Source organism: Uloborus diversus, chromosome 8 (genome assembly GCF_026930045.1).
Source record: "Uloborus diversus isolate 005 chromosome 8, Udiv.v.3.1, whole genome shotgun sequence".
Classification (NCBI taxonomy): Eukaryota; Metazoa; Arthropoda; class Arachnida; order Araneae; family Uloboridae; genus Uloborus; species Uloborus diversus.
Window position 1 is genome coordinate 1501887 of NC_072738.1, and position 25998 is coordinate 1527884.

Sequence of the window (25998 nt, forward strand, 5' to 3'; positions counted from 1 at the left end):
CTCCAATATGTCTCATCGGCAATAGTAGAATCCGATCATCGGTATCCGATGAATTTTGCTCCCTATACCGATGAGATTTGGAGCAATATACGAGCAGTGCTTTTCCGAGGCGATGAACTTTGGATGAAAATACGATGAGATTTGGACCAATATACGAGCAGTGCTGTTCCGAGGCGATGAATTTAGGATGAAAATACGATGAGAAGTAATAACAACCGCGATATAGGGACAAGCAGGAGGAAAAAAAATTAACAGCGGTAAGATGGGTCCGCCATCTTGGATGATCACGTGACGGGTATTTTCGGATGACGTCATTTGGAACAATTATTTAATATACTTTAATTTCTTTTAATAACTTGTTTAGTTAATTTCTAATTTAACAACTTTTGATGAACGTGATTCATGAGCACAATCTAAGTCGCTTTAGCCGGGAATCGAACCCTAGACCTCTGGAATACGAGATTCATACGCTAACCACTAGACAAGCAATGGTTTCTCCAAGGAGGAAAATAATGTATTAAATGGAAAATCATTTGTGACGCCATCTATCGGGGGGGGCAAGGCCATGACAGATTTCTGAACGGAAAGTGAGAATTTTATTCAGTGAATATACTTGTGGCGCCAGCTAGTGAAGAGTCGGAGTCGATCATTTTGCCCGCAAACCGAGTCGGAGTCGGTAATTTTGGGAGTCAAATTGATCAGAATGGAATTGTTTTGGAGATAGAGAGAAATCATTCAAGAGTCGGAGTCTCATTTTGTTCGCAATTCCAGTGAGGTAATCGGGGTGGGAATAGGGAAGTATCAACCTATCAAATATTCCAATTTTAACTATTGCACAATGTTGACAGGCTTACAAAACACAAAAATTCACCATGGCCGGATTTTTAAAACCAACGATTGATTTTTTATGAATTTTTTAAAGAGCGATGCGCAAAAAAGAGGTGTGGCCTAAAACGTCAGCAGCTGACGTCATTTCCCTGTTCCGATCAGAGCTCCATTTCCATGCCGTGTTGCGCCTACCAGGAGGTGAATAGCACTGTCTTTTTCAGCCTTTTTAAAGCCTTTAACCAGCATCTTTTCCATCATGGAGCTAGGATTCACGAAAGGTCGATCCAATAACCTTCCTCAAGTAAAGTCATTCATGGTGTTTGACTTTTTTTCGAAAGGACGAGAGATTTAATGCCCTAGAAGTACGGGGAGTGAAACAACAAAGTTTCACCATTGTTATTCTTTAAAATTGTACGTACATATCCGTCTATGTTTGCAGTTCATATTATTCGCATTAGTTTCCCTTATCAAGATTGATCATTTCCATTTGTGTGTCGATGGTTTTTTTATCTGAATATATAAATTACAATGTAAGAGCGCTATTCCAGTTCTTACTTGGCGGCTTTTAATGAGGCGCGCATTTTGTAACAACCCTACTGCAAGTGATTTCAGTACTAAGTTTTAGAGCAGTTTTTGCATGAAAATTTTTCGCTTTGTTGGCAATAAAAGTTGATCTGCTTTTTTATTGTGGAAAATTGTTTTAAATCCATTAATACATGTTAATTATCCTTGAGTTTTTGTGCAACTTAGCAAAAAAAGGAAAAATATATTTTTTTGCTCTTTTGATAAAAATAATAAATTTGAAAATGGTGTTCATTTCATAAAATAAGTACCTTTTTGCATGTGAGAAAGGTCTTGTATATATAGAAACGCTTCTGGTGATAAACTGAAAATGTATTTTTAAATTATCAATTTGTAATAGTTAAAATTTGAAGATAGTTTGGATGTTAAAAAGAAAGTATTAACAGTTTTTGCATTGTTATTAAAATGGAAATAGTAATGCATCTATTACTTTCTATTTAAGTTTATTGTGCAGGGTTTAAATTCCTTTGTTTAATTGCATTTTTTTAAAAATATCTCATATGCTTATTAAACATTTATTTATGAACAGTTGTGAACATATATTTCAAACTGTATTTCTCACTTGACATAGTTTTTAATTAAAATGAAGTGCAAATTTTCATTTTCAAATTTTAATTAATAAACACACTTGAAAACACTTCTTTTGAAGATCCTGCTGGGACGGAACAATAACAAATCGCTTGTGAGGAGTTTTTTTAGATGTAGATACGCATCCAGGAACGAAGCAATACTTGTAATTGATTTACTAGCCATGACAAAGAAAATCAAATTAAAAACAATCGCAGAATGCATTAAACCCTACAGACAGCAAAGGATTTTCACTAGCCTTTTATGCGCGCTGCTGTTAGAAGGCTCTTGTTTTCCCGCGCCTTCCCCCAAAGCTCGCCAAGCACTTCTTTGTCCTAGCCAACCCCGCCGCCTCGCAGCGCGGCAGTGACGTCAGTCAAAGGACTTACAAGCAAATGACGTCACTCGCGCGTGAACTTTAAAAAATTATTTTAAAAAAAAGTATTAGTCGTATCGTAAAAATTTTTTCGCAGATGATGTTCATGTATGTTACTCTATCATATAAAAATAAAATTATAAAATCGAATACTTCCCTATTGTGGAGTTCAAGTTGAATTGATTTTGCAGCAAATCGGGGTGAACTATTCCAAAATCCAGGAGTCCGATTTGGAGTCAAAGTCTCAGTCATTTTTCCTCCGATTCTCAACCCTGAATGTTGATCCGTATAGCCTTACGTTTGATCAATAGTCGGATATTCGAATAATAAAACTTATCCTATTTTAACAGTTGGGAGATTTTCAAAAATTTTAGATTGGGAAAACTTTTATCGGAAAATTTAAACGACCTACCTCTTTTACGATGAAATGTAACTCGGCAAATTTTCATCGGAAAATTTGATCGTTACGATCTCTTTTTCCGATGAAATGTAGCTCGGCAAATTTTCATCCGAAAATTTGATCGTTAAGATCTCTTTTTCCGATGAAATGTAGCTCAGCAAATTTTCATCGGAAAATTTGATCGTTACGATCTCTTTTTCGGATGAAATTTCGCTCGGCAAATTTTCATCGGAAAATTTGATTGTTACGATCTTTTTTTCGGATGAAATTTCGCTCGGCAAACTTTCATCGGAAAATTTGATCGTTACGATCTCTTTTTCCGATGAAATGTAGCTAGGCAAATTTTCATCGGAAAATTTGATCGTTACGATCTCTTTTTCCGATAAAATGCAGCTCGGCAAATTTTCATCGGGAAATTTGATCGTAAGGATATAGTTTTCCGATAAAAAACAGCTCATCGAAAACCGTTCTCGGATTCTGATCGCAACGATATCAGCGTGAAATACGCGATGAGTTTAGGAGGAGTCGATGATCGGCCGAGCAAAATCCGATGAGTTGATGCTACCTGGGAATGGGCGTATCTCAAGAAAATCGAAAAATGAGTTTTGACCACCACAGAAATGTTCAAAGGCTATTTTATAATATGACCAACGGGCGTATCTCTACAATAAATAGTAAAACAATTAGTTCCTCACAGTGGTGGCGGTTCCCAAGCAATACAGTAAACTGAAAATCTTTAAATCGGTTTCTGTAAAATGCTTAAAAGTGAGATACGCCCACTCGTCTTTTTAGCGACGACATGGAGGATTGCGGAAAAGGCAACTTGCCTCTAGACACACACAGGAAATATTTACAACACAAGACAAGGAAATAAGATCCACAGCACCGGGGAGAATCGAACCCACGATCTCCGGCTTAGAAGACGAAGTTTCTACCACAGAGTCACGGAGGCTCGACAGAGCATATCTGCATTCAAAGAAATTAATAACTGAGGGATTTTTCTCTTTGAGATTTCCACCCGTCCTAAATCCTCGAAGAAGAGCATATCCTACACCTGGTAGGGTACTTTTCTTACATTACCCCACCACTTACCGATGCGTATTAGGTTTTAACCTGGTAGGGATAATATGGGCGGATTAGTATAATAGTTGCGTCCATCAAAAACTTGGCGAATTGAATTTAGCAAGGATTTGGGCTCTTTTTGTAGTTTCTTTATTTCAGCAAAAAGTACTGAAATATTTATATACCCCATTGTGAGCACACGAACATTCTGCGCTAACTGAAACTGCAGTTCAGGTGACACTGGCAATGACGTAAGTCAATTTCCAGGCCACTGATTAGATCAGCAGCACTCTCAGAAATGGACTTTCAAATTTGACGAAATTTTCTTCGTTTTTGACGAAACGACTTCCAGGGATATGCTCCGAGCGAACATTTCGTCAAATTGAAGAAACTGCTTTTGTTAGTGGTTTGAGGATGCGAATTTCGTCAAATGTAACAAAATATTTCTTCATTCTAGTTTTGTCAAATTAACAATCATTTTCGTAGTTTTGAGAGCATTAGTTTCGTCAAATTAATTTCGTCATATATGAGGACGTTAATTTCGTAAATTTTTAAGAAAATTTATTTCCCCTTTTTTTTTTTTCTTTGAGCACATTATTTTTTTTTTCTTTTTTTTTTTTTGAGAATACAGTCGAACCTCGTTAATTCGAACACGCTTAAAACAAATAACTGCTGCAATGAACTTTTTTGCAATCTTTGTCTTATTGTTTATTGTTTTTTGGATAAAGCGAACCAACTTTTTATCATAATCGATTTTAATGGTCCCTTTAAGTTCGTTATAACGAGGTTCGACTGTATTTTATAAGATTCGTGTGCGTGTGATCAAATCCTAACTTCAGAATCTTACCACCGTAGTTTCCCACTTTATTACGTATAGTCACTTTCACAGGCCCGTCATTTACGAGGTCAGGGGGTCAATTGACCCCCCCTCCCGTCTTGATTTTTGAACATTCATGTTTTTATACATAACTGGCCGTTGTTTTAGTTCGTTTTCTGTAAAATTTTTATTGAGTACAGACTCTTTGTCATATTTGGGAAAAAATTGAAACAACGGGCCTGCAGCCCCCTCCCCCCCCCCCCCATCAAAAAAAAGACAAGTAATTGTTTAAAAAAAGAGGCACATAAAATATGTCAAGCGAATTTTTATTTATGTAAAAATGCAAACAAACAACTTCTTAAAAAAGGTAAAACAAATCATTGCAGATTAAACTCCCCATGATATCTAATCAACCCCCCCCCCCCATAATGGGGGTTTTCCTTCAAAAAATCTAATTTTTGTCGGATATTTTCCAAATTTGGCACAGAGGTTCGTTATTGGAGGCTCGGGAATTCACACAAGGTCGTTTATGTCCCTCTATGTGGGGGGTGGGGGGGATAGACAACCCACAATTGGGGGTTCTCCGTATTAAAAAAAAAGTTTTTGTCCGATCTTTTTTAAATTTGCCACAGAGGTTCTTAGATGCTCAAGAATCACGCAGGGTAGTTTTCATCACTTTATAAGGGGAGGGGGGCGATGGGGGGGATCTTTGAAAAAATCCAATTTTTGTCGGATCTTTCCAAAATTTGACACATAGGCTCTTTGATGCACGGGGATTCACGCAGGGTAGTTTTCGGTCTTCTATGGGGGGGGGGGGAGGGCAACCCCTATGTTAGTTTTCCTACAAAAAATCTAGTTTTTGTTGGATCTTTCCGAATTTGGCAGAGTTTCGTTATTTAATGCTCAGGAATTCCGATCGGGTGGTTTTCTTTCCGCTATGGGGGCAACCCCCATACGGGAGGGGTTCTTATAGAAAAACAGTTTTTATCATATCTTTTCCAAATTTGGAACAGAGGTCCTCTGATGCTCGGGAATTCACACATGGTAGTTTTCAACCCTCCATGTTTGGGGTTGGGGAGCAACACCGCATTGGGGGTTCTCCTTATATAAAAAAAAAAATTCCGATCTTTTCTAAATTTGCCATAGAGGTTCTTTGATGCTCAGGAATTCACGGAGGTTAGCTTTCGTCAATGTATGGGTGGGGGGGGGGGGCAACCCCGATGGGGTTTTCCTTGAAAAAAAATTTATTTTTTGTCGGATCTTTCCAAAATTTGGCATAGAGGTTCGTTAATTGATGCTCAGGAATTCCCATAGGGTGGTTTTCGCCCCGCTATGGGGGACAACCACCAAATGAGGGGTTATCTTACAAAAAACCAGTTTTATCATGCCTTTTCCAAAATTGTCACAGATATCCTTTGACGCTCGGAAATTCCCGTCTTCGTCCCGCTATGGAGTGGGAAACCACGTGTGTGGGGGGGGGGGGGTCTTAAAAGAACCCAGTTTTTGTCTGATCTGTTCCAAATTTGGTACATTTGTCTTTTGATGTTTCGGCATTCTCATAGTGTAGTTTTCGCCCCGCTATGTGTGGCAAACCCCATAGGAGTTTTCCTTATTAAAATCCAGTTTTCGTCGGATCTTTTCCAGATTCGGCCCAGATATCCTTTGATGCTGGAAATCCACATAGGATAGTTTCCCATGGGGTAGTATTCATATGGGGTACTACCCCATGTGATTAAAGAACCTATGTGCCAAATTAGAAAAAGATCTGACAAAAGCCTGGATTTTTGTAAGGAAAACTCCCCTAATTGGGGAGGGGGGGGTGCCCCTAAAGCGGAATGAATATTTCAAACTGTTTGAACTACATCGCTACATCGCGATGTAAGGACGGCGATGCATCACGATGTTGAAATTCCTACATCGCCCTGCCCCTACTGGGAATATAAAAGTGCTACGTCCTCAGCAGACATTGGGTTCTGGAAAAATAAATCATGTGCCACTTTTATGCACAGTTAGATCGATATATGCTCGGGAGAAAATTGCTGAGAAGTTTCTTCATTGCATCGCATGAAAAATTTCAGAAAAAAAAAAAAAAAGATTTTTATCCAACTTATACCACAAATTTCAAAGAAAAAGTACAATAAATTGGACAACTTTAAGTTAGTACATATTTGTTCTAAAATTAGATACAGAAAATAAAATTAGATAATCTTAAGAAAAAGCTTACCTTTTTCTTTTTCTAATTAATTATTTGTTTTATTAATTTTGCTTGTATGTAGAATGTTTATTTGGCCACATGAAATGCATGCAATAATAAAATTCCTGTTTTTTAATACAGGAATTTTATTATTGCATGCATTTCATACTTCATACTTTGAAAACAATTCTTTGTCAAAATTGCAAAAGGTATTTGAAAATATAAATCTTAAAAAAATGCAGATGTGAAATAAATCTTTCGGTAAAATTAATTTAGTGTAATGTTTGTTAAATAATTATAAAAATATACCTTTGCTTTTCACCCCTAAGTTTTTATTTTTATTTCCAAACATGTGTAACATGAAATCAATGTATAATATACGAACATTTAGAATATTGTTATAATTATGAAAAAGTCTTCGTCTGTCCTTGTTCCAATTATCTCCGTGATGTTGGATCCATCCTAAAAAAAGTTTTAGAAAGAGAATATATAACATAATAAGTAAAGGTTTAAGTCCATAGGTGTATGCCCTCATGCACATGGATCTTTTTTCTATTTCGAGGAAAGTTTTACGATTAAATTCATCAGTTTATTTCTGAAATAAAACATGTTTTCACGATATCTTTCAAAATCTGAGTTTTTTTTTTTTTTTTTTCCCTTAAGTTAAAAAGCTACGATTCGCTTGTGACTTTGAAAAGCATATGATTTAATTTTCATATTTTACAAAATATATGATGATTTCAATGCTGACAGCTTTTTTTCAAGCAGATTGCAAGAATGAGTTATTTTTACAGCGGATGAACAAAATTTTTATTTAGGCAGATAGACTCTCAGTTAGTTTCTGAAATTAATTTCTGAATAATATTCTAGAATTAGAGTTTCTTCAATTTATCGAGAATCAGCATTATTTAGCCATTAAACGAGTTAATTCTTTTGCACATCAAGTCGTGAATTTTCATTTTTTTGAGCTATAAAAAAATCAAAAGTGCGAAAATTGTTGATCTGTGATTTTTTTTAAATTTATTTTTTATTTTAACCGATAGCCAAAATACACCGTTTTTCTTTTTTTTTTTTTTTTCGATTTTCGTGTTCCGTTTTCTTCACGAATGTTTTCTGAAGTACTCTCTCCCCCTACTCAAATTAGTTCCAATAAAGTACTTATGAAGTAAGTAGTACTGAAACTGGTGATTATGATTTTATTTGCACTTTTTTCAGAGATTTTATTGTGCTATGTTATCAATAAACAACATTTACTTACCGAGCTTTACCTCCTTAAACCATTATCAAATTCGAGTCAAAAACCCAGGGCTCCAACACTCGAAGCCAAGCTCCATTTCATAAGTTAACTAATAATTACATAGAGCTACCTTCTAGCTGATGGATAGGGATTTAGTAGGAAAAAAAAACTGATTTTTCTGCTATACTGGGGGTAGAGTACTTACAAAATGGGGCGTAGCTTAAGGGCTTTGTGTACTTCGGATTTTTTTAACTCAGCTGGTAATGATTTTAAGAGGGAATACTTGCCAAGTAAAGTTTTTAATTGATAGTATAGTACCTTGAAATCTTTAAAAAATATTCGAACAAAATCATAAAATCATGAGAATCAATCACTAGTACAAAAATATTCAAACGTAGCTCTACTTACTAGTTTGGGACGGAGACGAAGGGAGTATTACCTTTTAACTAAGCATATTTGATTTTTAAAATATGCAATTTTCACGCAGTAAATAAAAAAAAAAAAACGCCAAGGGAGAAGAGCTGCCAAAGATAGGGGAAACCCAATAACAAAGTGCATTTCCTTGTTTGTTTGTGTCTTGAGAACTAATTGACTGATATCAATGGATTTTTTTTTCCAAAGATTTATAATGAAAATAGGGACCAGTGTGGTGCAAACAAGCAAAGCTTGTTACTTCTTATCATATATTTTCATTATCCTTTTAATTTTTCATATATTTTCATTATCCTTTTAATTTTTCATATATTTTCATTATCCTTTTAATTTTTCATATATTTTCATTATCCTTTCAATTTTTCAATTGAAGTTCGGTTAAATTTTCAGACATTTTACTTTGTATCCAGCAAAATCACAGCTCCAACAAAAAATTTGGATTTATTGGAAGTTCATCTATAAAATGCTTCTTAGTCTGATTTAATGTAGACCGGGATTTCTCACTTTTTGTTGACAATACCTTCAGGCGGCAAATATGGCAATAAAATTAATGCTGCATTTATTTCAGCTGTAGAAACTATGTATAATGGAAAAATTCATAATTATGACAAATCATGTAACACAAACTGACATAGAAAAACCTATAAATTTAGTGTATGAAGTGGGAAAATAAACAAAAAATGCTTATTATTGTTATTACAATTTTCAAACATGCTGCTATACTATCTTTTCTTTTTAAATCGAGGTTAAACATTAAAACTCTACTTTCAATAATTTATTTTAATTTGCGGAATTTTTTTAAAAAATATTGAAAATATTCTGCTGAAATATCAAGCACAAAGATAGAGTTCTTTATGGAAATTAATATTTTCTCTATCTTAAAATGATTTGTATTAAATTGATATTTACTTTACTTCATGTTTTATGCAAGTAAAAAAAAAAGGGCTCCACAAATAATGAACATAAGCACTTATTGCTAGAAACATCTGCTGCAGGGAAAGAGATTATATAAACAACATGGGATAAGCATTTAAAAGTCTTGTCTACGAGCTTAACAAAATAAAAGACGGTATCATTTCGGATCCAAAAGCTGATATAAACGGTTTGCATTTATTTTTTATTGCATCAAGCGTTTTTTTTCCCCTCGAGTTTCATCGATTTTATTCAAAGATTGCTAAACAATTATTTTAAAATATTTTCTACGAACACTTTTGTGTTATAAAGTTCTTGATACTTTTTGATTATTAATTTCTTCAAAATCAATTTTATTTTGCTTCTTAAATATTTCATGAAGTTTTGTAATATTGTTTACCCATTCCAAAATATTAATTTTTACTAATGGGTATAGCAATATTTCATTGAAAATGATAAGTTTGCGAACACTTTTGGGAACTACTGTATAAATTATTATATTGAAAAAAACATTAAATGTAGAGTGGAAGAAGAAAAAATATCAATACTTACTGGGGGATTGGTACATAGTATTTTTTTAAGAAAATAAAAATGCGAAATGAAACAAATTTGAACTATTAAACTAAAAAATACACTTCGTTTAACAGAATTATTTTTGTAAAATTCATGGAGAAGAATGAAAACACATAACCATGTAATATATTCCACGTTGAAATTAAAAGCTTCAAAGTTCTATGCCATTTATAAAAGCGCTGTATATCATTTGTGTTAGTTTAGCTACGGTGGAGTGTTTTTTTTTTTTTTTTTTTTTTTTTTTTTTTTTTTTTTTTTTTTTTAAGTTTAAATTCGTACAAATTCTTTAGTCATGTTTGTAATTTTTTTAACGAAATAAAGGAAGTACGTTTTTGGAAATAAATGTCAACAAACCAATATTCTCTTTTTCAAATAAAAAAAAATAACGCTAGCTAAGCCTAACGTGGAGGTGACTCAAAGTTAACAACACACAGAATTCTAAACCTAATCGAACCGTTCGTTTTCAATTTTAATGTGTTTTAAATACAACAATAAACACAACACTAAACAAAAATCTAACAATACAAAAAGAAGGCACATTGCACATACAAATTTCAATAAATACTAACCTTTTTTTATGAATCCTGTAGGATAATTTCCGTAAGATAATTTAACGAGCAAGTACAAGACTGAAACGAAAATTCCCAGAATGCACTGCAATATGACGAAATTGGGACGAAATAATTTCGTCAAAAATTTGAGATTTCTGGTTTCGTCAAATATCACGTGATTCGGTGACGAAAGGATCGTCGAAAATAACGAAATAGTGCTCGAGGATAGCCGAATCGTCAAAATTGAGCGTTTCATTTTTGACAGTGAGCCAGAATATTTTTCTGCTAAGAGGACCATCACTTGGTCATAGCAGTCTGTGGCGTACGGATGTCGATAGCAGAGTGAGCGATGTGTCTTTGGTGAGATTTGATCCAAGGACCTTTCTGATGCTAACCCAGTACTTCATTGCTGAACCAAAAGGACCTCCAGGTTCGGGGCTCGGGGGGGGGGGGGGGAGTTGGGTAATGTGCTCTCTGAGGGTACGCCACACAGTTCATGCATGCATTTGACTTTCTTCAGAAAATGTAGAGTGACAGGGGTGTGAGCTAGAAACTTTAGGGGGACCAAGACGTTCTCTACCCGACAAATTAAAGAAAAACGGTTACTTTTCAAACCTGCCTATCTTTTTACAAAATTATTATTTAAAAGTTAAATTTTTCTGGTGCTTTTGGCTGCTATTAAGAGCATGTTAGTGTTATTAAAACTTTCACTTGTTGAAAAATGCTTTCAAACATTGCCTGAACTAAGATCTAGTTTTTCGAGAACAAAATAATCGATGTACAGTTAGGTACACTTTTTTCACAAATGACATAAAATTTTAAATTGAAATGTTATATTTATCTTTAAATATAATGCTATTAATGTTGCTAACCTCATTTTAATTTATTTTTAATTATTGAACTTTTTTTAAAAAAATTTAGAGTTGAACATTTAAAAATGTTCAAAATTTTCATCATCAAAACGGGTTTTTACAAAAAATAATCAACCAAATTTCTAAAATTTTTAGGTTTCAGATTACTTTTAGGTAAACTAGAAGCATGTGGGTACTATAAAGAATTGTGCCAAATTTCAAACATATATTAATAGTAGAATTCTGCAAAGTATACCTGAGAATCAAAAAAGAACATTTCGAGAAAACTGGCGAAAATATTTTCGACCCTTGAAGTTTCCCTTATTATCATATGTTTTAATCTTAGTATTTTGCGAGTTTCTGTCTACCGGAAACATATAAATTATATATTTTTGGAAAGGGAGAAATCTCTTATTTTTTAAAATAAAAAATCGATTTTTTGATTTTTTTTTCGTCTTGGTCTCCTTAAAAGTCTACACGTTACTTTCAATAAAAGTTGATACTTAATAATAAATAAAATTTACCTATGTTTGGATACAAATCTAACCCGAAACATTAAAATTTACTTTGTCCAGATTTGCGCGCAAATATTTTTACAAAACCTTCAATTATTCGAAAACATTTTAGGATATCTTTACGTCCCTCTTATTTTAACCACGACGTGTGTTGAACCTGACCATCTTCTAGCCTAAAACAGTGTAAATTTCAGTTAACGACTATTCTGTACATCATCTATGACTCAATGCTTTGTATTATTGCCTGAAAGCTAATTATCCATATTTGTACGATATTTGATTCTTTCTGGTCGTGTGCAAAGTATTATTTTAGTTTTACATCCTGAAAATTAATTATTGTTTGTTTATTTTTAATAGGATGAGTTGAAGCTTTATGGAGATGGATATAGTGAAGAAGGTCAGATTCCATTGCACGAAACATACTTCAATCCTCAACTCCTATACCACAATGGACTTGATCTGTTGTTGCGCGGTGCTGCTCTGAAAAGAACACATTCAGTTGACAGCTACATCACGCCAGAGGTAAATTGTTTTCAATATTTAATTGTTTTTAAGTAAATCGTTATAATAAGTAAATTGTTTTGTAGAGTAAACGAGCTAATGTGTGGCTCACATGACTTCCTTTTACTCTAATTTAATGTAATTTTCCCATTATTGGCAATTTTAATGTGATTCAACAGTTTACTCTCTAAATATCACCAACAGTGGCCAAAATGAAACCAGATTTTAAAAAAATAAAAAGAAAATCGCCAATTTTGTCACCAAGTCTAGGATAGACAACCATTCATAACAACACATTCACACAAAGAAAGGACGAGGACAGGAGAGAGAAAGTACATCCATGCCCGAGCCGGGATTCGAACCCGGAACCTCTCCATTGCAGTCAAACTTCTCAGACCACTAGACAAAGCGGCCCTCTCTTTTGATCCATAAAGTATATGAATGCAGCATTTTCAATAAAAGTTTCCATTGAATCCGAAATCTAGTTAAAAAACGAGCTAATTAAATCACATGACTTCCTTTTAAACCAATTTAATGTTATTTACACATTATTGGCAATTTTAATTTGATTCAATAGTTAATTCTCTAAATATCACCTACAGTGGCCAAATTGAAACCAGATTTTAAAAAAAAAATTCCCCAAATTTGTCGCCAAGTTGGCGACAAAACTTGGCGACATATTGCCAAGTGTCCGCCAAATTGTAACACCACTTGAGTTTACATCCAAATTAACAATGATGTCCCCCCAAAAGGGGGCGAAAGACCCCTTAGAAACACTCAAATACAACCAAAAGGGGAGGTGCACAACTAGAACCCACTAGGAGTCTATGTACCAAATTTCAACTTTCTAGGACATACCATTCTTGAGTTATGCGACATACATACGCACATACCTACATATGTACATACAGACGTCACGAGAAAACTCGCTGTAACTAACTCGGGAATCGTCAAAAAGGATATTTCGCGTGTCTACACGTTCTTAGGCACTTATCCACATGTGGTCGAGTCGAAAAAAAAACTTAACATTCATTCGGGCAAAATGGAAATTACGATCGATTTTTGAGTGAAAATTTTTTCGCGAATACAATACTTCCTTTTTTGCAAAAGGAAGTAAGAAGTAGATTCAAGCTAGATATTTTATCTGCGTTTAATTCCAAACATCAGATTCTTATTACTGTAAAAGTGAGGCAACATGAAAGATACCAATTATAACGTTTAAGTGATGATATGGATATACGTTTTCTGTGATAATAAGCGTTGAAAAATGAACTGTTTTCATAAATATTGACTTTGTTCTTAACGTTATGTAATTGTTAAATTCTGTGAAGCTGTTGTCGTTGTTTTTTTTTTTTTTTCCATGGATAACTTTGTCGCGAAGCTGCGATTGGAAAAACAGTTTCAAGTGCAATACTTGCAGTTTTACAAATGTTTAGTGTAGTATGCACACATTTGTACTTCCTTTTACAAAGTAAAGGAAGTATTGTATTCCCGGAAAAATTTTGACCCAAAAATAGGCCTTAATTTCCATTTTGCTCGCCCCCCGAATGAATGTTGAGTTTTTTCCAACCCGACCACACGTGGATATGTGTCTAAGAACGTATAGACACCCGAAATGTCCATTTTGGCGACCTCCGAATTAATTATAGCGAGTTTTCTCGTGACGTCTGTATGTACGTACGTATGTACGTATTTATCTCGCATAACTCAAAAACGGTATGTCCTAGACAGTTGAAATTCGGTACATAGACTTCTAGTGGGGTCTAGTTGTGCACCTCTCTTTTTGGTTGCATTCGGATGTTCCTAAGGGGGTCTTTTACACCTTTTGGGGGGGAAATCATTGTTAATATCAATGCAAACTCAAGTGGTGTTATATCTTGGCAAACACTTGGCAATATATCGCCAATCTTTTAGTCGCCAAGTGTTTTCGCCAACTTGGCATCAAAAAATTGCTTTTTTTTTTTTGAAAAAAATAAAATTGGTCTCATTTTGGCCACTATTGGCGATATTTAGAGAGTTAACCATTGAGTCCCATTAAAATGTCCAATACTGGGGAAAATAACCTGTATGATATGTTTTTTTTTTTTGCTTAAGTTCACAAGAAACTTGGGGCAAAAATATTTAAAGTGTTTCTCTGCTTACTCCAAGGCATCTATAACTATTATCATTAAATTGGAGTAAAAGGAAGTCATGTGATGCACACATCAGCTCGCGCGCGTTTTAAAGAAGAATTGCGGAAATATATTATCTTACTAGCTTTTGCCCGCGGCTTCGCTCACGTTGATGTAGTTTTTTTTTTTCAATTGATTCAAAATGGTCATTACAGGCAGAGGTCAAATAGTTACCAAAACATAATTTGTCTCTAGTTTCGCCGACATTTCAAATTGCCTGCCCCCTTAAATGTATCAAAAGGTATGATTAAAACTGAAAATTAGGGGGAAAGGGAGTAAATGAAATGTTGGCAAAACTGAGAAGAAACACAAAAATCACAAAAAATAAATCACGAAAACGTTCAGGAGTTGTAAAGAAGTCAGTTTGAGTAATTCCCAAAAAATCCAATTCGAGTGAGGTCAACTATTCTTAAATAAAGTGAAACAGTTCCCTTATAATCCCGATCTCCATCAAATACATAATATCCAGCGCTACACCGGCAATCTAAATTATTGTATAATGTGTAACTTCTTACCGTAGAAATCGTCCCAAAATAGGGTCAACAATGATGCTACCCGAAATGTTTCCAATAAACAGTAAAAATTTGGCAATTGTTTGAAATTGTGTGCAAAGACAAAGTAATGGAAGTTTTTGCGCTGTTTATGAATTTGCGAATTAGTTGGCGAATTATTTTACGTGTTAATAAATTTAAAGAAAGAAATATTAAAGAAATGGCGATATTTGGTTACATGGTGAAAACCGAGAAACAGTATTGCGTAGTCTTTAGCTTCAAAAACAGCGACAGTTGAAAAAAAATGCCAAATGCCTTAGCTATTGAAATGATTCCACAAAAAAAGTTTGGCTAGATTCCAGCTGATCGATTAAATACCCAGTCAATTCAAATAAATAAAAAAAACCATTAATTGCCTCAAAGTTGCATTAAAATGGAAAGAAATCAGCCAAATCCATGTATTATTTGCCAATCTTATGCAAAAATCTTACTTCAAGATTTGACTTGAGAAAAGCCTTGAACAGTCACGAAAAGCAAAGATAGTCAACAATACAACAATAGTCGTTATCGACAGGGAGTTGAGATGATACACTAAATATTGTATTGAGTTAAGGAAAGCCTTCGAACATGGAACTAAAAAGCTCATAACTCGTTTTTTATTCTACTTAGAAATTTCGAACAGGTGCCATCTTCAGCAGAAAAATCAGAGCTTTCGATGGACATATAATGTTAATATGTGCAAGTATTTTTTCGTCCCCATATTAGAGAATTTATACGAAAAATGTGTTTTATTGCCCCCCTAAGGGGTTTGCCCCCCATAATGGGACGAAAACTACCCTATGTGTTATTCTGATGCATAAGCTATATTATTGTAAAGTTTCATCAAAATCCATTCAGTAGTTTTTGCGTGATAGAGTAACAAACATCCATACATTCATACAGACAAACTTTCGCATATATAATAGTAGTAAGACAATCTTAAATCCTTTTATTTGTTTGATGCTGCTTTAAATCTTGAAACGTTTGTTGATATTAACATTGGGATTCCAGTACAGTGTGCAGTGTGCACACATATTTTTAAGTAATAATGCAGGAGAAATCAAAGATTTAAAAATAATTGTAGAAATTTCTAGACATTATGGCCACCTAACCCCATAAAAGCCTTTTACTTCCAACTGTTTCTTCTAGGTTCGTGATCATCTCTTCCAACCACCTGGGCTGGATTATGGCCACGATCTGTCAGCTGTTGGCCTCCAGAGAGGAAGAGATCACGGTTTGCCAGGTTACACCAAGTGGAGGGAAGTTTGCGGACTACCTCTGGTGGAAGATTGGGATGATTTGTATGATATTATGGACGCGAGAAGAGCCGATAATCTCAAAGAAGCTTACGAGTAAGGGACATTAGATATCCCACTTCCTAAAAACAATTAATAAAATAGCAATTGACTGTAGTAACATTATAAACATCCCTCCAGTTCACTTTCAGATGCAATACTTTTAAATTTAAAAACCTTGTTATTTTCAAAAAGAAATTATTTTGTTTAAAACATTTGATGTCACTCTATACACTCCGGCTGTAAAAATATCGCAGAAAAAGTAGCCCTACTTAAACAGAGTTCAATTTTCAGTGGTCCTCTTCTCCATTTAAATGGTGTAATTACTCATTTCATCCTCATATATTAAAATACAAACAAAAATCACTGATCGAGTAATGCTCTGACGTTACCAGCAATGAAGTTATTTATAAACATGAATTACTTTACAATTGAGAATGTTTGCTGAAATTTTTATACATTTTTACCAAACAATAGCCGAGATTCATTTTTTTTTTAACTGTTGCTAATTTTTGGCACCAAAAACAGTTTATGTACTTCGACCTCGAGTATTTTGCCAGAAAGGAACAATTGCTCAAAATCATACGACCTGAAATTTCAACGATCCACCTCCATTAGGAAGTTGCTTCACTCAAACGATGAAGTATTTTTCGCCCGTCATACCTTGATGGGCGATTTTCTAGTAAAGAATCGTTGAATATACTTTATATATAAATGTGCTTCACATAAATGCTGCTCATATTATGAGGTATACTGTTCTTTAGTTATCAAACAGATTTATAGAAAATTTAACGACTAATTTTGCTTTATATTCATAAATATCATGCATTTTTCGACCCGTAATCCACATTTGCGGTAAAAATTCGTCTCACTATTGTTGGCACTCAGCAAATTGCAAAAATCGGTGATTTTATTAAAAAAAATATTTTTACAATAATTTTACAAAAGTGTAAACAATCAACGATGCTTCATTGAGAAGACTTGCTTCTATAATGCTGTATTTTAGCAACCCCGATTCATCTCGTTTGCAACTGGTTTTTCAATAGATTCGTCTGAAGACGAATGATAAAAATCGTGAAGTATTATACAATCCGCATCACAATTACAATTATGAACATACAATATTTTTAACACATCCACAACGGTACATTATCTACGGATTATACGCTACGTGTCAACTTGGATTTCAGCGTCACGCCGAGTAGCGACGCCAAAGCTCGCTGATTTCGCTTCTAGGAAACCATAGCTTTAATACTATGCAGTGCATGACAAATTACGAATAGCCAAAAAAAATACATAATATTCAAAAGGAAAGAGAGGCATGTGAAGATTTAGAGCAATTCATTTAGCATTGAAAATTCAAGAAATACCAGGAAGTTTTTTTTAATGAACTGTTTACTATTTTTCTCCATCGTGTTTGGTTTAAGAATAACTGTTACATCCGGGAAAAAAAAAGATACAAAATTTAGTTTAATTGCAAATTTATTTTACGAGTTTATTCATTCCATTTAATCAAATATTTAGTTCCTAAAACGAAAAAGTAACTCAACGCATTTTGAAGCAAATGCTACTGCATTCAGAAGTGTGATTTAAACTGAAAAATATTTATATTTGTCATTTAAAAAAAACTAATTAACGTGCTCGTATCTGGTTGGTGTTATTGAAAGATCTATTTTTTTCACATATTAATCAAAATAATAATAATAATAACTAATTGTATGATCCACAACGGCGCACATTGTTTTGGTTAGTACAAGCTAGATGGACAAAAGTCATGTTCAAAATTCTAAACTTCGGTATTGGGATAATGCAAACAATAAACCAAAACATGATATTTAGTTATTTGTTTATGTGTAACTCCCTTCCGTCACGTGAGTACTAAGGTTCAAAGGTACGTATCTGTTTGAAATTGAGTAAATCGGTTGAGTTAAAGACATCATTTCATCACACAGAATTAAAGTGTTCCTAATTTCAAGCGATTTTATTGTTCAAGATGGATATTTTTAAAACTAGTAAGTGCTAGTTTCCCCTAATTTAATTAATCTATGGGGTAGTTAAACAATATAAATATTAATTTTCTTTTTTAAAAATGAACGACGGATTTTTTGCCTGTTTCAAAACTTTCAAGTGATGGTAATGACTTGTACCCATTTGTACCTGGGCTACATTTTCTGTATATAGTAGCAACAGCTTTCCCATTTATAATAAGACGTATTATAGTCAGCACACTAGAGTGCAACATTTTTTTTATCCCAAAGCTTTGGGTGCTTCAATAATTCTTCAAAGAAATCTCTACTTGAAAGAAAGTATTCTAGAGAAAAAAATATGTTGTACTCTAGTGTGCTGACTATAATACGCCTTATTAATAATGGGAAAAGTGCAGCTATTACATGCAAAAAATTTGGCCCGGGTACAAACGGGTAAAATCATTACCATCACTTGAAAGGCATTAAACGAGTAAAAACTCCTTCTTTTATCTTCAAAAAAATTTTAATATTGTTTAATTATCAGATAGAGCAATTAAATTAGGGAAAAAAAGCACTTACCAGTATAAATAATATCCATCTTGAACAATTAACTCATGTTAATTTAGGAACGCTTTAATTTTGTGTGATGAAATGATGAATTCTGAACTTGACTTTTGTCCAGCTAGCTTGTATTAATCGAAACACTGTGCGGCGTTTGAATACGCGACCCACACATGTGAAAATAAATAAAAAAAATACCGGAGTTATCCTCGGACAGTAGTCCGGACAATATTTGTGTAAAAAACTGAGCAATGCAGGGAAGGAAAAAAAACGAAACAATTCTAGTTACTCAGACAAAATGTGCACTAAAGAAAACGAAGAAGGTGTCATTCAACAGGAATTCAAACTGTAAAAATAAAATTTTTACAAGGGCTGTATTCATGTTAAAATCAATACTAACTCTTAAACTTCTTTTGAAACACTAAATTTTGACAACGAAAGTGAACTAAACCAGAGGTGAATCCTTCTGAATATAAAAATTTTATTGTTTTTGACCATTTGAATAAAAATAAACAACAACATCATTCAGTAAATTACCGCCCAATAGCCAGGGTTAAGCAGAAGTACATGAAATACACCGCCAGCTCATTCATTTCCAGTCGAGGACTGCAGTTTCGTGCTTATAAGCACATGACTGAGCTGGCGGTGTATTTCGTGTATTTCTGCTTTAGCCCTGGCTATTGGGCCCGGTAATTTACTGAATATACCATGCCTTGCCTTCAATCCTCGAGTTGAACCGAACCATTGCTTCGGTCACTCGTCTAGTCTGCGCTAATTTAAATTAGCTACCAGTTTGTTTGGCACTCTTGGCTTCCTTATGAGGTTCTCCATTTCCAGCTCACTCACTTTCCTATGCCGGGCTGATGAGTGCTAATAAGCATGAAACTGCAGTTCTCGGCTGAAAATGACTGAGCTGGCGGCATATTTCTGCCTTAGCCCTGGCTATTGGGCCCGGTAATTTACTGAATATACCATGCCTTGCCTTCAATCCTCGAGTTGAACCGAACCATTGCTTCAGTCACTCGTCTGGTCTGTGCTAATTTAAATTAGCTACCAGTTTGTTTGGCACTCTTGGCTTCCTTAAGAGGTTCTCCATCTCCAGCTCAGTCACTTTCCTATGCCGGGCTGGTGAGTGCTAGTAAGCACGAAACTTTAGTCCTCGGCTGGAAATGACTGAGCTGGCGGTGTATTTCATGAACAACAATATGCTTTTTGCATGCTAGTTACATGCAATAGGTTGAGGCTCATAAAGCAATATAAAAGTTGTTTTAACAAGACGAAACTTGGATAAATCTTTACATTGACTTTTAAGTAACTCTTTTCGAAACATTGATGATTCGAGATTGAATGCACCAGTGTGCGCAATATATTTCCGAGCCAAAAATACATGCAGCACACTGTGTGTGCTGCATAAATTTTTGGCATTGTGAGTTGCCTAACCAAAAAAAGGAGGGGGGGGGGGTTTAAGCACTTCGCGTGGGAAATTATCTGTCAGGGCGGAAAACTAGTTTGTAAATATTGTAGGTTAAGAGTTTTTGATGCACTAGTTAAGCAGGACTGAATTGTCTTTAAGGTAGGCGAACACCTGAAATGTTTTAATTCTTAATATTCATTGCCCCTTTCGAAAAATTATTGTTATTTGATGTGACATAAATAACACAGTTTGTCTGTTCATTTGTTGGGAAAAAAAATTAAGATATTTTTAGTAAAAAAAAAAAACATTTTTTCCAACAAGAACTATCATTTCTTTAACACTTCCATTGCATTCACTTTTTCATAATTCTTAACTATTTGTCTAACTCTTTGTTATATATCATAGAATGATATGAACCTCCATGTGTTTTAAGTAATAAACTAAAAACAAGTTTCTAGGTAAATTCACCCGGAAAACGTGGTTTCTGACCATTATTTCAAAATCACATATTGCATGTATGATAGTTTTCATACAGTAATGTGTTAAACAGTAATGTGTTTAGACAGTAATGTGTTACATCACAGTAATGTGTTAAATTGTTACTTTTGCGGAGTTTCAAAGGGATAGAATTGCTACTTTTTTTGCCCAAACTCTTCGCGTAAATAAAAACTTTGAAAATGTGGTTATGAGAAAATCAAGAAAGAACAAATAAATTTAAATCATAAGCACTGCATTTGAGTTCATAAAATTTCTGCCACTTTTCTCAATAATTCCTCGTTTAAAAAGATTTGCAAATTAAGAAAAAGGAATAGTGGGGCTCTCTAAATCTCTCAAAATCGACTTTTTTTGAAAATTAGAGTGTTCACTTACCTTAAGGTTAAAACTTTGTTTAGTTTTGACGGAAACTAAACTGGCTAGTGCGTCTAGAAAGGCAAGCATAGTTTTGGATTTTTTACCATGAATGATGATATGGTTATTTTCGATTTTATGAATAAGCTTTCGGTTATTCTTTCATTCCTCCACTGAAATTAATCTTCTCTTGAAGATCTGTTGACGACATAGACTTAATTCCTGGAGCTTTAGCAGAGCACCATGCCAAGGGATCCCTTCTTGGCCCAACCTATTTATGCATCATTGGACGGCAATTTAGGAAAACCAGAAAAGGAGATAGGTTTTGGTTTGAGAACAGAAACCAGCTCGGATCTTTTACTGAAGGTAAGATATCACTTATTAAAACTGCGAAGCGGTATTTGTATTGTAATGGATCCGGCGAGACTTCCAACTTTCTTGAAAGGACGACACAGTTCTTGATTAAAAGCACAGGAAATTTATTTACACTATGTGAGGCCCCTAGTTTCAAAACCGGATACTTGTAGGAGCGGACAAACGCTCAACTTGTAAAAAGTCCGGTTTTGAAACTGAGGCAGACCTTCTCGCCCCATTTCAAGGGGGAAAGAAGCGGTTTTTGAACCTAATATTGAGCAGGCAAATAGACCTTATGATTCTCTTCAAGATTAACAAAAAAAAAAAATCGAATTTTTTGCAAGTATCCGGTTTTGAAACTAGGGGCCTTATGTACAGGAAAGATCGTCAACAACTGCTAAATTAATCATCAGCAATTAAGCAAATGTCACACAACACCGTAAACTCAACGGTTACACACGTATTTACTTCCAAATACGCAAAACAACACAGCGAAATGCCTCGCAATAAACAGAGCTAATACACTCTCAGTACAAATTCTCAATCGAAACTGAACTCTTTATCATGCATAACGCTTTTTATACACACCGAAAGAGAACTCTCAAATACTCCACAAGATTCCAAATGCTTCTCGAAAATAGTAGACCGTTATTTTATTTCTTCTTTTTATTCATTCACGAATCTTATCGATGAAAAATAGGGGGACCCTATATACTTCAACTGAATTTATAGGGGCTGTATATTCATTACGGGAAACTATTTACAGGTTACGTTACTACAATAATTACTATTTACAGAATTTGTAACAGTATTTTAAATTTCACTATAAATATGCTTCAACTTTTTAAAAAAAATCATGTCTTGTAAAAATAGAGCATTTTACGGCCGGAATCACGGCCGGTGGGTAAAGTAGTATAAGTATTTTCAACACTTTTAGACTGTGGTCGAGCATGGGTGTTTCTTAGATAGTGTTAAGCTGTGTTAGATAGTGTTAAGTAGTTATAAGTGCTCAGCTTCTTAACTTTTATTGGAAGCTCAACCAGGACATGTGATAGTTCTTGAAAAAACATCATACGTGTTGTGCAATATCAAGAAGAGCGAACACTGTAAAAACGATTCAGAAACGTTCCTGGAAAGTAATGGGCAGCTGGTGTGTCCAATTTCTGCCAGTAACATATCTTTAAAAAACCAGGAACGTTTTCCGCTAAAATTCAGTAACATTCCTGAAATTATCCTGGAAACTTCCTGAAAAATTCAGAAATCTTTCCATTTAAACTCAGTCGTGTCTCTGGAACTTTAGAGTAAATTTAGGTATGTATAATATAATGTCTTGGCGCCTTCCTGATTTATCAAGAAAGTTCGAAGTGCAATATTGCACACACGGCCAAAAGCAAGACAGAATTGCAAGCAGGTAAATTTTACTCTCCTGCAATTATTTGCACAGCGACGTTGTCCATATCCTTACATTCACTCCCTTTGGGAGCTTAATCAACCTGGGCGGGCCTTAATCGAAGTAATGCTGATACACTTTATGAATCCTCTCAGTTAATCTTTAAACTGGGAGCTAGCAATATTTTTCACAACAGTGAGAAGCTACATTCGTGCAACTTGTAGCAATTCAGGAAACTTTTTGACAATAATACTTGATATTTCCAGGAAGTGGATAAAACCATGGAAATCCTGAACTGTTACATGGAAATACTCAGTAACGTTTCGGAATTTTTTTACAGTGAAAGTTAAAAATAACTTGTTTATATTATGGCTGTGATATATACAATGACATGTAAAAAAAATATTGAGAATGTACTCTTTACAATACTAAGTAGCTCATTGTACTTGAAATGACTTCTGAAGCAAACCTTCTAAGTCAAAGTATGAAACGTTATTTTTAACATATAGAGCTATGATATTCATGTCAAGAGTGAAAAGTCGAAGCTATCGGCAAAAACGGACAGCCTCAACTGAGCCGCCAAAAAACAATCAAGTCTGACTTGGGTTGAAATTAAAAAGGAAGAGAACGAAGCAAAGTACCGGGAGTTTAAATGTTATTGGCAATTTGTATTTTCTGCTGATGTGATCTTGCTGCAAGATAGAAAGAACGGATGAGTAAAAACTAGTGCAAATCAAGGTTAAATACTTTTTGAAAGATAATTTACCGCTATTCGTAGCGGATAGGGCTCTATATAAAAAGTTTTATGTAAATTCTGTACCTCAGAGCCAGAAGGACGTAAGTCTAAAAATTGCGATTTTCCGTTTATTAGTGCATTGAATATAGTATAGCCTATACGTATATGTAAGGATTAACGTTCACAGTCAACCATGTGAACGTAATTTTGTTTTTAAATCCTTTTCTATTTTTTACCAAGGTTAAAAGAGCACGAGACCCATCCTTCACATTCGCCAGAAAAAGTTTTTTCTCTCTACTGTAAAATTATCAAAATGTGACTTAAGTTCCTCTGGCTTTGAAGTACAGAACTGAAAGCTCAAACGGCACCCAAAGCCAGGGTTGGCCGGTACTCAATTGGGTTGGACCCAATGGGTTTTTTTGAAAAAACCCATTTAAAAAACCCATTATTTAGCCCACTTTTGGGTTTTTTGAAATTTTCTGAGAAGTTTTAAAAAAAAATTAATTAATTTAAATACTTTCACAATTTAAACTTCGTTTTTATTTGTTTTTACCACAGACAATGGACATAAAAAATGAATTTTGAACTTTAATAGTATTTCTTAACTCTTAACGGCATTAAAAAATACTTCAAAGATTTTAAATAAATATATATTTAACTTTTTTCTTCAACTGGTCAATAAATAACTCAAATTATCGTGACTAAGTCATGTCACGTCTGATTTTCTCAATATTTGTAGATTGTACAGAGGAAACTACTCTAGCTAAAACGCTTTTAAGTGAATTATTTTCTGCAAACCAACACGTCACAAATCTCGAATAAACAAGGTATATTTTTTAGACATTAACAGGTTTTACAAACGGCCGTACAGAAAACAGAATAGGATGTACAGTATTTTCATTATCTTACGAAAAAATTTAATATTTCTTACTCTGTACACAGAAATAGAAAAACAGGCAACATAAAATTCAAAGAAATGTCTTGATTAAGCTGGAATTCAGTAAAAAGGGATTTAAATTACTTGAGCTTCTACAGTAGTTTTGCATGACAAAATGAAATACAATAAAGTAAAATGAAAAAAAAAATGCAGTAATTAAAAACGAACAATAGATTTTATCACTCGAGAAGTAACTTTGCCCTAACTGTTGGTAATCATGGAAACTAAAAAATCTGAATCTTCACCATTCTTGGGTTTCGTCGTCTTTTTTACTTTTCTTCAGAAAATGCTGAATTTTCCAGCTTTTATTATCCCAAGACAATTTTTGTGCTTTGTCCATATACTTACGCTACAATATGCTACGAACAAACCACATTTTTCCTGAAAAAAGACAAAAAAAAAACATTTCTTTTAAAAACCCCAGCTTTAGTTGGGTTTTTTGGGGGTTTTATTTTAAAAAAAAACCAAACAACCCTGGGTCCGTGGGCTTTTTCTAAAAAAAAAACCGGGCTTTTGCCAACCCTGCCCAAAGCTGAAGCGAAACCTTTAATTACTTAAAATCTGGAAAATACTATAAATTGAATACCGGAGGTTGATAAGTTGAAATTGTAGTACTGTCTGACCATCTATTTCATGGAAAGGCTAATATCCGGTTTATAGGCGGAAATGGACGTATCTATTAGTTTATAGGGCTGTTGGTTTGTTTCAGATGTGCACTTTTGCTTCTCTATTATTTCGGCTTAGTTTTGTAAAAATGAAAATTTGCTCACAGCAGCAATTTTTGAATCTAAAGTATATTCGATCCATATTCTTACGGCAAAAATTAATTGATTTATTTATTCGCAACAAAGTTTTTGAGCTTACCATTTTGCTTTTACGTTCTTGAACGAAATGAAAATATTTTCTTTTCTTTTTGTTGTTTCCATGGTAACTATTTTTGTTTCCCCTATTTTATTTTTGAGAATGCAATAAATGAATAAGGCACTAGTGACATTATAAAACGCGTGCATAAAAAAATCCTATTGTTATTTTCCCTTCTCCCCTGCTGGATTCATTCAGATGGAATCGTCTTTACTTGGCAGATTGCCCAATTACATACAATCCGTGGTCAAACAGTACTTTGCTGTTCTTAACTGACAAGTTGTGTCAGCCTTATGTACTAGAGCCGCTATATAGACAGGCCGACGCATCAGCTTAAGTTTAGCCATTTTGGATCGGATTTTTCATTGTTGCACTGCTTGGGTTACCACAGCAAAGTTTCGGATATCGCCAAATTAGCAGAAAATAATATTTTATTTTATAACTAATTCACGTGCCGCTAATAATTGCGTACAGTGAACAATCACCAACGCGATAACTTGCCAGAAAAGACAACCACTCAAACACGCGTTCCGAT

General features: G+C 34.2%; 1 protein-coding gene across 1 annotated transcript in view; it reads left to right on the forward strand.

Moving 5' to 3' along the window:
- LOC129227861 (peroxidase-like) overlaps positions 1–25998 on the forward strand; it is a 78810-nt gene that overhangs the window by 43405 nt on the left and 9407 nt on the right. The window contains exons 6-8 of the mRNA XM_054862480.1: positions 12255–12419; positions 16249–16451; positions 21382–21551. Coding sequence (XP_054718455.1) covers positions 12255–12419; positions 16249–16451; positions 21382–21551 — 538 coding nt within the window. The remainder of the gene's footprint in view (positions 1–12254; positions 12420–16248; positions 16452–21381; positions 21552–25998) is intronic.